The 13,020-nt window shown below is 51.9% G+C and overlaps 1 protein-coding gene across 1 annotated transcript; it reads right to left on the reverse strand.

The window, feature by feature from the left end:
- Window positions 1-1,480: 1,480 nt before the first annotated feature.
- On the reverse strand, window positions 1,481-10,603 carry GMNC (geminin coiled-coil domain containing; the record flags this gene model as incomplete). Its single annotated transcript, XM_083738601.1, has 5 exons — window positions 1,481-2,450; window positions 4,247-4,363; window positions 5,762-5,847; window positions 9,825-10,023; window positions 10,496-10,603. 5 exons carry the CDS (start codon window positions 10,601-10,603, stop codon window positions 1,812-1,814), a joined length of 1,149 nt encoding a protein of 382 aa, XP_083594727.1. The 3' UTR covers window positions 1,481-1,811.
- Window positions 10,604-13,020: the final 2,417 nt, after the last annotated feature.

Below are 13,020 nucleotides of genomic sequence, written 5' to 3' on the forward strand. Positions count from 1 at the left end.
AGTTTGGTTGTTGTTTAGTCGTTTAGTCGTGTCCGACTCTTCGTGACCCCCTGGACCAGAGCACGCCAGGCACTCCTGTCTTCCACTGCCTCCCGCAGTTTGGTCAGACTCATGTTTGTAGCTTCGAGAACATTTCAGTTAAAGGTAAAGGTAAAGGCACCCCTGCCCGTACGGGCCAGACGTGACAGACTCTGGGGTTCTGCGCCCATCTCACTTAAGAGGCCAGGGGCCAGCGCTGTCCGGAGACACTTCCGGGTCACGTGGCCAGCGTGACAAAGCTGCATCTGGCGAGCCAGAGCCGCACACGGAAACGCCGTTTACCTTCCCGCTGGTAAGCGGTCCCTATTTATCTACTTGCACCCAGAGGTGCTTTCGAACTGCTAGGTTGGCAGGCGCTGGGACCGAGCAGCGGGAGCGCACCCCGCCGCAGGGATTCGAACCGCCGACCTTTCGATCGGCAAGTCCTAGGCGCTGAGGCTTTAACCCACAGCGCCACCTGCGTCCCAGTTTCAGTTACCCAACGACAACTGACCTGGCAGTGTCTCTCCACAAGGAACTGACAACTGCGCTTTCAGTTCCTTGCAGGGTGCAATCTCCTTGCCTCCACCGTTGAAAGGAGGCAGTGATGCTTCTCAGTCCCGGTTACTGGAAACCACAGGAGGGGAGAGTTGCTCTTGTGTTCGAATCCTGCTTGGGGTATCCTTTCCATTGGGGCATCTGCTTGGCCACTGTGAGAGCAGGATGCTGGACTAGGAGGGCTCCCTCTGGCCTCATCCAGCAGCTTCTTCTGATGTTGTCCATGCTTTGGGTTCAGTGCTTGTCTTGCATCTCCCTGCACTGACAGCCAGGCCTCCACTAACTTCGCAGGGGCTGTTAAACAGGACACCCCCAACAGCAAACGGCTCTGGGTGGAAGGAGAGCAATCCATTTGTGGCAAAGCAATAATGCGTCAGGGCAGCACCGACAGAGGGGAAGTAGGTGGCATGAAAAGAAAAAGTCAAGTCCTTCAATGCTGGAGGAACCAAGTTGTCCTTCAACTGGAGCAGCTCATTTTTGTCGGAGTTTTCTGGCAAGACTTCAGGGCTCTTCTTCAGGCAGCAGCAGGGGAAAGTGCAGCTGGTGGGACGTATCTTGCCTCTCCCTGCTCAAGAACGAGCATGAGGCAGGCAGGCACCCATGTGGGCAGCACTTTGGGGACTTCATTGCCTGCCGCCGCCAAAGCTCATCTGACCCACGGATCTCCAGGGCTGAGCCTAGGGCCCAACAGCAGGTACAGAGCGCCTCTGAGCATGTGCAAAATGGATTGCCATTGTTACTCGCCAGGCAAGCTATAGAACATGGCAAGGTTTCTGGGTCTGAAGAGGAGGCCTCCTCCTTGGATAGAAATCACAAAGTTGCAACCCCCCCCCCCCCCGGAGCAAATGGAGCTCTCAAACTCCTTGGGGGGCACATGGGAGGAAGTTGGAGGGAAGATGAAAAGGTTTCCAGCAGGAGCCATGTAGCTTTGCAAACTTGCACAAAGCATCACCTGCCTGTCGTCCACCTGCTCACTGCTCGTGGTTTGACTGTCCGCATCGATCAGCTTTGATCCATAGATGGGTGGCTGCAATTTGCTTCTAGACAGTGAGCTAGACTTCCATAGCTGCGTATCAGACTAGCAGTAGCAATGATAATCCCAGGCCCTCCCATTGTCAACAGAAATGCAATAGGGCCTTTAATGTTTTTTATCACTCTTAATCTGTAAACACATTGTTTTCCTGGCAGTGCTGAGGTGGGTTTGGGGTTTGGGGGATGGACAGAGGAGAGCTCCTTCACTCAGGCTGCTTGGGTACCCAAGTCAGCTTCCACCCTCCATCTTCATCCCGGCGCACGAAAGCCTGTCCCTGGCGGAAGGTGTGCGTTTTGACGTTGCAGTGGGGGCTCAAGGAGGTGGTGAAAGCCACCTCCGTTGGGGTGGGAGAGGCGTCCGAGCAGCAGGGCAGCCCACAAGGCAGCGGAGGGTAGTTATTCTCAGGCAGTAAGAAATGGCAAGGTGGGTCGGGTGTGTGACCCAAAGGCTCTTCTCTCATGCCGCTCGTCCTATCTGCGGACAGCAAAGTGGCACACCTGTAAACAGCTGGCTGGCTGTCATTGCACCCAAAGTTTGTTGCCTCAGGTGGGTCCCCAGTGAAAGAGCCCAGAGGAAGCTCCGGGGTCAAGGCACTGTAGTTAGCTGAAGCAGGCGACTCATCAATCGTGTCGAGGTCTTTGAGGCCCAGCGTCTGGAGGACCCAGGTGTCCACGTGGGGGTCACGTGGCTCTTCGCAGGCGGAGAAAGAGCCCAGCAGTTTCCGCCTGGCCTTCTGCGGGTGGGACGCCTCGCGAGGAAGGGGAAGGCCTTCTGCTCTCAGCCTCCGCTTGCCACTCTGGAGTGGGCTGTGAGATTTCTGGCCGCTCTGCCGCAGCAGCTCCTGTTTGAGAGGGCAGCAGAGAGAGGGGGGCAGAGAACACCTGATGAGCAAGTCTGAGAATATTGTGCAGTTTATAAGCGTAAGAGGCTGGAAGGGGGAGTCTGCCTAAGCAGATACACCAGTTACAGGTAGGTAGTCGTGTTGGTCTGCCATAGTCGAAACAAAAAATAAAATAAAAATAAAATTCCTTCCAGTAGCACCATAAAGGTAAAGGTAAAGGGACCCCTGACCATTAGGCCCAGTCGTGACTGACTCTGGGGTTGCGGTGCTCATCTTGCTTTATTGGCCAAGGGAGCTGGCGTACAGCTTCCGGGTCATGTGGCCAGCATGACTAAGCCACTTCCGGCAAACCAGAGCAGCGCACGGAAATGCCGTTTACCTTCCTGCCGAAGTGGTGACTATTTATCTACTTGCACTTTGATGTGCTTTTGAACTGCTAGGTTGGCAGGAGCAGGGACTGAGCAATGGGAGCTCACCCCGTCGTGGGGATTCGAACCACCGACCTTCTGATCGGCAAGTCCTGGGCTCTGTGGTTTAACCCACAGCGCCACCCGCGTCACCAGTAGCACCTTGGAGACCAACTACGTTTGTTATTGGTATGAGCTTTCGTGTTTATGTATCTTGAAGAAGTGTGCATGCACATGAAAGCTCATACCAATTACAAACGTAGTTGGTCTCTAGGGTGCTATGGGAAGGAATTTTTATTTTATTTTTTATTGTTTCAAATACACCAGATTTACCTAAGCCCTGTGACTCCACTCCTGCCCCTGTTAGCTATGAGAAGTTGTCACAGGGGTGGGGCGAATCACAACACTAGCTGGAGAGTAGAAGATGCACAGGATTCATCAAATTTTAAGGGCCTGGTGTTTCCTCGTGCGTGTCTTCTGCAACATGTTCTTGATGCAGGAAATAGTACATTGGGGTGAATTTATCCTGCTTTACTGAGTGTTCTGTGATGCTACTCCAATGCTACGAGATTCCTGCTGTCTGGAAGCACTATAACACAGCAAAAGACAGACAGATCCCAACAGCAACATTTACAGGATTTCAGCAGGGCATTACAGGACAACCATTGACTGGAAATGAAGCAGTATGGACATCCCATAACTTTTGCAGGTGCAAACAGTTCTGAAACTGGGATTGTGTATAACCGCCCCAAAAGCACCTTGAGCACAAATCATCATGGATGTGCAATGAAAAGGAAGTCTGGAGGGTCTCCATGTGAATTTGGAAAGGAACTGGAAATAAAACTGCCAATATCATCATGCCATTATGCAAATCTATGGTGCAACCCCATTTCTGCTCCCCTCACCTCAAAAATGATCAAGGGAACGAAGTGAGGAACGATCAGCATTTGGGACTTTTTAGTTTAGAGACAAGGCAACTAAGAGGGGCAGGACAGAAGTTTATAAAATTATGCCTGGAGTACAGAAATACAGTGGTACCTTGGTTCTCGAATTCAATCTGTTCCGGGAGTCCATTCGACTCCCAAAAGGGTTCGAAAACCAAGGCGCTGATTCCAATTTGCTGCAGGAGTTTCCTGCACGTAATTGGAAGCTGTGGAAGCTGCATCGGACGTTCAGCTTCTGAAAAACATTTGCAAACCGGAACACTCACTTCCCGGTTTGCAGCGTTCAAAAGCCAATTTATTCGGGAGTCAAGCCATTCGAGAACCAAGATACCACTGTAGAGCAAAGAATGTTCTTATGTTCTGAATGGGTCACGTGGCTATGTCGTGAAGGCTGTGATCTCTCTCTCTCCCCCCCCCCCTCTCTGTTTCTCCCTGCCCTGGTTACCTTGGTTTTCTCCTCTAACTGCTTGACCAGAGCGGAGTTCAGGAACTGCCTGAGGTGGTTGTTCTCCTCCTGCAGCCTGGCCAGCTCTTCCTCCTTCTGCAAGAGGGTGTCTTGAAGCTGCGAAACATAGAGAAGAGAGCAGTACATGTGAAAAGGATCTAGGAGTCTGAAGAAGTGTCCATGCACACGAAAGCTCATACCAAGAACTAACTTAGTTGGTCTTTAAGGTGCTACTGGAAGGAATTTTTTTTGTTTTGACTATGGCAGACCAACACGGCTACCTATCTGTAACTAGGAGTCTTGGTTGACCACAAACTTGACATGAGCCAACAGTGTGACGCGGCAGCTAAAAAAGCCAATGCAATTCTGGGCTGCATCAATAGGAGTATAGCATCTAGATCAAGGGAAGTAATCGTGCCACTGTATTCTGCTCTGGTCAGACCTCACCTGGAGTACTGTGTCCAGTTCTGGGCACCACAGTTCAAGAAGGACACTGACAAACTGGAACGTGTCCAGAGGAGGGCAACCAAAATGGTCAAAGGCCTGGAAACGATGCCTTATGAGGAACGGCTAAGGGAGCTGGGCATGTTTAGCCTGGAGAAGAGGAGGTTAAGGGGTGATATGATAGCCATGTTCAAATATATAAAAGGATGTCACATAGAGGAGGGAGAAAGGTTGTTTTCTGCTGCTCCAGAGAAGCGGACACGGAGCAATGGATCCAAACTACAAGAAAGAAGATTCCACCTAAACATTAGGAAGAACTTCCTGACAGTAAGAGCCGTTCGACAGTGGAATTTGCTGCCAAGGAGTGTGGTGGAGTCTCCTTCTTTGGAGGTCTTTAAGCAGAGGCTTGACAACCATATGTCAGGAGTGCTCTGATGGTGTTTCCTGCTTGGCAGGGGGTTGGACTCGATGGCCCTTGGGGTCTCTTCCAACTCTATGATTCTATGATTCTATGATAAGGGTGAGGATGGAAAGCTCCGCGGCCCTGTAACCCAAACTGCTAACTTTGCACGGGTGCCTTTGGAACCTGACACCCAGCAGGGAACCCGAGGGAGCCAAGGAGATCAGGAGTACGACTGTCCCAGACTCACTTCTGACTTTTTCTATTCTCTCGCCATGTATTTGAGGGGATTCCTTTGAAAAACGTAACCACAAAGGCACAAAAATGTGTGCAGGAGGGAGGGGAAAGTCAACAGCGAACAATGCGCAGGGATTAAAATCACAGGATTAGCTCCATCACAATGCAGGGTTACCAGTTCATCTCCTTCTCCATTTTCAGAGGGGATTTCAACAAGGCAAGAGAAATAAAAGGGTCCCCTTCAAAAGTCCTTCCAGCTGCATTTTATACCTTGGGGCAGGTGAGCATGTACGATCTGTGCTGTAACACTGGCCAGCAATGCTTAAACTGATATTCTCACGCATCCTCCGAATTCAGCTGCAATAAATAAACCCTGGTTTTCGGCATCAAAATCCCAGCCTAATTTCAGACTGGTGTAGATTCACAATTGTTACCTGTCTGTTTCTGTAGAGCTGCGTGGAGAGCTGGTCTCCAGACCCTGCATCGTCTTGGAGGGAGATGCCCAAATTGCAGGAATGATCTGCAGCAACAGAGAGAGATCAAAGAAATCAGAGAGCTGGAATTGAGGGTTACAAGAATGTGAGGGAGAATGAAACCTTCAGGCATGTTGGGTTCCCCTCAAAGGGGGGCAGGGAACCCACACACCCATTCACTTATTTTTCCTCTGTATCATCTAAAGAAGTGGGTGCTTTAGCTGAGATTCCTGCCTTGCAGGGGGTTGGACTAGATGACCCCTGGGGTGCCTTCCAATTCTATTATTCTATATCTCCAGATGCTTGACTGGATCTTAATGGTTCAAGACAAAAGTCTCAATTTTTTAAAAAGACATCAATTTACCATTGTGGAAGGGCATACTCCTGCACAGGCCTGGTGGAACAGAAAAGTTTTCAGTAGGCATTTAAAAGTTGGCACACAAAGTGCCTGCTGAATTTCCAGTGGCAGGGAGTTCCACAGGGCTGGGTCGATGACACTAGACCAGTGGCGGTCAAACTTGGCCCTCCAGCTGTTTTGGGACTACAATTCCCATCATCCCCTGACCACTAGTCTTGTTAGCTAGGTATGATGGGAGTTGTAGTCCCAAAACAGCTGGAGGGCCAAATTTGGCCATCACTGCGCTAGACGCTTGGTTTCTCGCTGTTGTCAAATGAGTCTCGCCAACTTGCGGAATGACCAATGGCACTCCTAAGAATCTGAGAAGAGCCTCCTGGATCCCATTTAGTCCAGCATCATCATGTTCTCACAGTAGCTGACCAGGTGGCTGTGGAAAACCAGCAAGCAGGATTCGAGCGCAAGAACAACTCTCCCGTCCTGTGCTTTCCAGAAGCTGGCACTCAGAAGCATCGCTGCCTCCAGTGATGCTCCTCCAGGTGATCTCAGAGATGGAGCTGGGAGATCAGGGTTCAGGCACCCCGGGCCAAAGTTGCTCAGGGCTTTGTCAATTAATAGATGAACCTTGATTCTGGCTGGACTGTAAGTGGGCAACCAGCGAAGATGGTTTAACGGGGGTGCCGCATGTGTCAACGGCGTCTTCTGAGCTACAGTCCAGTGTGGCAGCTGCACAGACCATCCCAAGAGAAAGCCCAACCCTCCCTCTTTCCCCATTAAAAATGAATTCCATCCCCTAAATAATACTTGATCACCAAGCTCTCTGCTGCAGTTTGCCAAACATCCCCATTCTGAGCTGTTCTTGGCATCCCAGGACCAAGAGGAGCTGGAGAGGCCTGGAGTACCTTTCAAGGCCCACTCAGACCACAAAGGCAACACAGCCCCTCTCTTGCGCCCCTTGAGGGGCTGGTTCCCACAAGCCCTTCGCCCCCGCTCAGAAACCTCGGGACTCCTGCCGCCATGACATTTGTTCCCAGGACCAGAAGGGTTAATTGGCCTGGGGTGCAAGTGTGTGGGGAGAGACTGCAAGTGGATCTTGTGGAGTGTTTAGAGTCCAAGGAGTCTTCTCCAGGGCTTGCTTTGCAAAAGGAGAGGGACCCAGGATGAAAGAGGGACTTGGAGATGGTGCTGTCTTGCAAGGAAACTGGTCTGTGCACGAGAATCAGGTGTGCAAAGTCATCACTGGTGATGCTTTGCCGACAGAAAGTAGCCACAGTATAGTATAGTATAGTATAGTATAGTATAGTATAGTATAGTATAGTATAGTATAGTATAGTATAGTATAAAATATAATAAAATATAATAAAATATAATAAATAAAATAAAATAAAATAAGGGACATGATAGTGTTGCCAGCCTCAGACTTATCCGGGAGCGACCAGACATACCAGGGAGGAAATCAGTGTAGAGAGAAAAGGCAGAGGAGGGAGATCGAAGAACATAAGAAGAACCATTGTAGAATTGTACAGCTGGAAAGGATACCAGGGGTCGTCTAGTCCAACCCTGGGCAATGCAGGAATCATAGCTAAATAATTCCTGCTAGGTCAGGAATTCAGTGTTAACTCAGATATGTAAGCTAGGCCCCAAATGGCTCATTAAATCTGGGTTACAGTCACCAAAACAGAATGCCTGGTTGCCATTTTGGGGCCAGGCAGCTTGAAAGTTGCATTTTTTCAATGCAACGCTTTGGTTCCTGAAATTTGTTCTGATTGTGCAGATAAAATATAACGGATGAAATTCTACAGGATGGGGTATTCGTGCGTGAAAACAGTCCAGACCCGAGGATCCCCAGACAGGCAGCTCCAGAAGGGAGAGCTAGAGACAGATAGGTCAGAAGACATGGAGGCCAGCAGTAGGTGGCGCCAGAGCCATCCTCTGGTTGTAAGAATGGAAGCAAGGATGTGGGGACCAGCTGGGGTTGGTGGGGCAACACCCCATCTGACCTGATGGATCAGCCTCGGCTCGGCTTGGCACAGAGACCACCATTTTTGCAGTCCTTGTCCTAACTTGGCTGGCAGTGGGTGAAAGGAAGACAAGCGCCCTCTGATTCTAGTCAAGCCAGAACTCTGGAGCCTCTGCATCGCAGAAGTGCTTTTCTGATTCCCTTGAGCAGCTCTGTCAAAAAGGCTTTGGACTTCCAGGCAGGGAATGGTTCTGGAACTGCTTTGAGGTTTTGCGTGTGTGTGTGTGTGTGTGTGTGTGTGTGTAATCATTTACTAGAATAAAACAAAATAAATGTTTAAAAATGCATGATTAACTTATGGAACTCCCTGCCACAGGAAGCAGTGATGGCAACAAACTTGGATGGCTTGAAAAGAGAATTAGAGAAATTCACAGAGGAGGAGAGGGGTCTCGATGGCTCCTAGCCAAGATGGCTTGGCTCTGCCTCCACAGTCAGAGGCAGCCATGCTCCTGAATGCCAGTGGCTCAAAACCCCAGAAGGGGAGAGTTGCTCTTGTGTTCGAATCCTGCTTGTAGGTTTCCCATAAAGGACATCGTTCAGCCACTACAAGAACAGAACGCAGGATTAGATGGGCCTTTGGGCTGGTCCAGCAGTCTCTTCTTATGTTCTTCTGTCAGACTGAAGACACACAGCATTGATGCTGTGAAGGAATTGCTAGTTTTTTTGATGCTGGAAGTGAAATCCCATGTGGGTTTTCTAAAGGGGAGAGGAGACCAAGAAAGAAGATTCTAGCTGGTACCAGATCAGGGGCGTTTCTGGAAAGATGTGAAGGTGGAGCATAGCCAGTTTGGCTAGAGGTAAAGGTAAAGGGACCCCTGACCATTAGGTCCAGTTGCAGACGACTCTGGGGTTGTGGCGCTCATCTTGCTTTATTGGCCAAGGGAGCCGGCGTGCAGCTTCCGGGTCATGTGGCCAGCATCACTAAGCTGCTTCTGGCGAACCAGAGCAGCGCACGGAAACGCCGTTTACCTTCCCACCGCAGTGGTACCTATTTATCTACTTGCACTTTGACGTGCTCTGGAACTGCTAGGTTGGCAGGAGCAGGGACCGAGCAACGGGAGCTCACCCCATTGCAGGGATTCGAACCGCCGACCTTCTGATCGCAAGTCCTAGGCTCTGTGGTTTAACCCACAGCGCCACCCGCGCCCCTCCATTTTGGCTAGTAGCCATCTATAACCCTCTCCTCCTCCTCCATGAATTTGCCTAATCATCCTTTAAAGCCATCAAAGCGGGTAGCCATTCCTGCCTCCTGTGGCAAGGAGTTCCACAGGTTACCTATGCACGGCAAGAGGAAGGACTTTCTTCCATCTGCCCTGGCTCTTCCCACGCTCCGCTTCATGGATTTTTGTGTTACCAGAGAGGGAGACACGCTTTACTCTGTCCACTTTCTCCACGCCCAAGTGGGTGGGTCCCTTCCAACTGATTTGGGAACCACAAGCGCCGCAGGGAGCCAGGGAAGCCCTAGCGCCTTCCTACCTGGCGCGCTCCCCGACGGAGAGTGCGAAACTGCGAGCGCAGCGGCCGGAGGAGGAGGAGGAGGCTGGAGGGGGCGGGCCGAGGCGCGCCGAGGCGGACCAAGCGCTCCTCCGCCTCCTCTCGCCTGCGCGCCCGCGCCGCGCCTGTCCGGCCGTCGGACGGCTCTTCCTTACCGGCGGCGGCGGTGCTGCTGCTGCTGCTGCCGCCCGGTGCCTCGTCGTCGTCCAGGAGTCCCGCGGCGGTCCAGACGGCGTCGAGCCACGTCTCCGGGGCAACCTTTGCCGCCGCTGACGTCGAGTGGGCCCAGGGGCGGGCGCAGACGGGGCCCCCCGCGAAGGCCGGCGGCAGCTCTGGGCAGGGCGCGGCGCTGCTCTGCCGGGAGGGAGGGAGGAAGAGGGGTGGGGTGAGAGGGAGGAACGGAAAAACCCCCCTCGACGGCGGGGCGGGGGCTCCTCTGTCGGGCTGCAAGCTCAGGACCCTTCGACGGGATCCGGAACGAGGGTCTGAAACCCACCCACCCACACACACACCCTCCAGCTTCACCCCTCCAAACAACACGTCTTCCACCTGGTGCCTCTCACGATGGTGGGCAGTGGGCGCCCTTGGACTGGGAAATTGCTGGGGGGGCACCCCTTGCCTTCCCTACGGGCCCTCTTTGCAACTGCAAGTAATACACACAGCCCCCTGCCCCAAAAAGTGCCCTGTACCGCGCCTACCCAAAGGTGATGGGAGGGCAGCGGGCGGGCTTAGACGGGGCGGACTCTGCCAAAGCATTCCCCACCACCACTCGCAGGAAGCGCCCCCACGAATGATCCCCTCGGTCCCTTACTAGCGCATTTCTCACCGGGCGTCCTGCCGAAGACGCCCACGTCGAGTTGCTTCTCCCTTGGGCTTCTGGAATCCGAGCCCGTCCAAACTCCCTGGACAGTGACACACACGCCAGCCAGCACATCCCGGGAGTTGGCACACAGAGAACACCCACCCACACCAAGAGAGAGACCCTGCCCAAAAGGACCCCTTCCCGGCTTACCATCTGGCAGGTTGGGGTCGGGATCCGGTCGTCCCCCCGCCCTCCCCTTCCAACTCCGGGGAGCCTTCTCCAGCCGGCAACCCTCGACGGGACGGCGAGGAGCAGGAGGCGAGTTCTAATCTAGAGGAGAGTGACGCCTCCTGCGCCCTGCCGTCCGATTTGGTGCGAAGCTGTCAAAGTGGTGACGAGAGAGCGCGAGCGAGAGGGAGCCCTGGCCCAGGTCCTCCTCACAAGGAAGGGGGGAATGGAAGGAGAAAGAGAGAAGGAGGGAGAGAGGGAGGGAGGGAGGAGAGAGGGAGGGAGGGAGGGGGCAGAGTTGCGCCTTGCAATCTGCAAAAGCTTCGCTCCTGCCAGAGAAGAGTCGGGAGCGCTGGGGCCAGTTTGTTGGGAAGCAGCGCTGGGCTACCTGGCGATTAGCTTTAGGCAAACCACGGAGGCAACGGAGCATCTTTGATCCTAAATTTCCTGGGCTGGATTCCGAAACTGGACAGAAGGAACTCCAAGCGAGAGATGGGGAAGGCTAAGAAGCCGCGGTCCCTTGTTGGAACCAAAGGATGTCAAATCCAACCATTTCTTTTTCTCCACTGGGCCAGCAAGAAGTCAGCAGCTTCCCACTTCTTTTCCGGTGGGGGGGCACCTTTTTCACCCTGAAGGGTTTCAATGCAAGGTTGAACAGGCACCTGGAGGTGAACGACATCAAGGTGCGCTGCTGTTCTATCAGATTCCCCTTTTCCTAAGTCCGTGGCTTCAGTGGCGTAGCGTGGGTTGTCAGCACCCGGGGCAAGGCAAGTAATTTGTGCCCCCTAACCCTAACCCCCAGATGTTGCGCCCGGTGCGGCTGCCCCCCCCTGCACCCCCCATGCTACGCCACTGCGTGGCTTGGTTCTGGGTGATGCTGTCCTCGCAAGGTGGCATCTAGGTTTGAATGGAGGGTAAAAAAGGGGGGGTGAATTTCTAAACTGAATGTACAGCTCAGATTTTTGTAATCAAACCACAGATACTGGCGAACTTGAGAAGCAACGTTAGATTTCTTTATTCACTCACAAAACGTGAGTCTCCCTTTGTTCTGGTCCTCAGGAATGAAAGAAGAGCACTTGTGTTTCATAGAATCAGAATCGTAGTGTTGGAAGAGGACCCCGAAGGTCATCCAGTCTAACATCCTACAAGGCGAGAATCACAGCTAAAGAATCACTGGCCACCCAAGCTCTGTTTAAAGACTTCTGAGGAAGGAGAAGAGCCCACCACCTTCTGAGTGAGTCCACTCCACAGCTCTTAACCATCATGAGGTTTCTTCCAAGGTTTAGTCAGAATCTTCTTTCTTGTCATTTGAATCCACTGACTCGGGGCCTCCCCTCTGAAGCAACAGAAAGCAAGTTTGCTCCTTCTTCCATGTGGCGGCCCTTCAGAGATTCGAGGATAACTCTTGTTTAAAAGGAAAGGACTTCACGACCCCTCTGCACTCCAATACAGATTCAGCAACTGAATTAAGTGCATCTCCCTTCTTCAAACCTTTGCAGAACAGTCAGTTTGCTCGACTTTCTACAGTAAGATCCATCTACTGGCATCTTGCATAGTTATTTCATGCTCAATCATTAAAATACCCACCAAAATGCATAATAGTTAGCTTTTCCTTCAAATAGCACCATATACTGTAGATGTCTTGTTCTCTCTTTCAGTTCACAGGACATCAGTTTTTGAATATGAGAGGGAATCATATTACAGTATGAACTCGAGTGTGATGAAAATGTTTGATACTGCACATGGCAATTTGTGGTCTGGGGGTATCAGGGTGGTCCTAACCAATCCTACTTGCAATATTCTACACCTGCAAAAGTTTCAGGGTGGACTGGATATACAGTGGTACCTCGGGTTAAGAACTTAATTCATTCCGGAGGTCCGTTCTTAACCTGAAAATGTTCTTAACCTGAGGTACCACTTTAGCTAATGGGGCCTCCCACTGCCGCCGCACCACCGGAGCAAGATTTCTGTTCTCATCCTGAAGCAAAGTTCTTAACCCGAGGTAATATTTCTGGGTTAGCGGAGTCTGTAACCTGAAGCGTCTGTAACCTGGAGAGTCTGTAACCTGAGGTACCACTGTATAGCTTCCTTTGTGCCCAGAATGCACCACACACACACACACCAGCTTCCTAGTGAAATCTACTAAATTTTCACACCAGAAATGTTTTGGGTTCACCCCACGACATCCATGACATCTCTCTTTTTTGTTCCATTGTAGTGCAAGAATGCCTCACCAGTTGACAAAAACATGGCAACAGCTACTGTTGTTGTTTAGTCATTTAGTCGTGTCCGCCTCTTCGTGACCCCATGGACCAGAGCAC

The sequence above is a fragment of the Podarcis gaigeae genome (genome assembly GCF_964106915.1).
Source record: "Podarcis gaigeae genome assembly, chromosome: 5".
Classification (NCBI taxonomy): Eukaryota; Metazoa; Chordata; class Lepidosauria; order Squamata; family Lacertidae; genus Podarcis; species Podarcis gaigeae.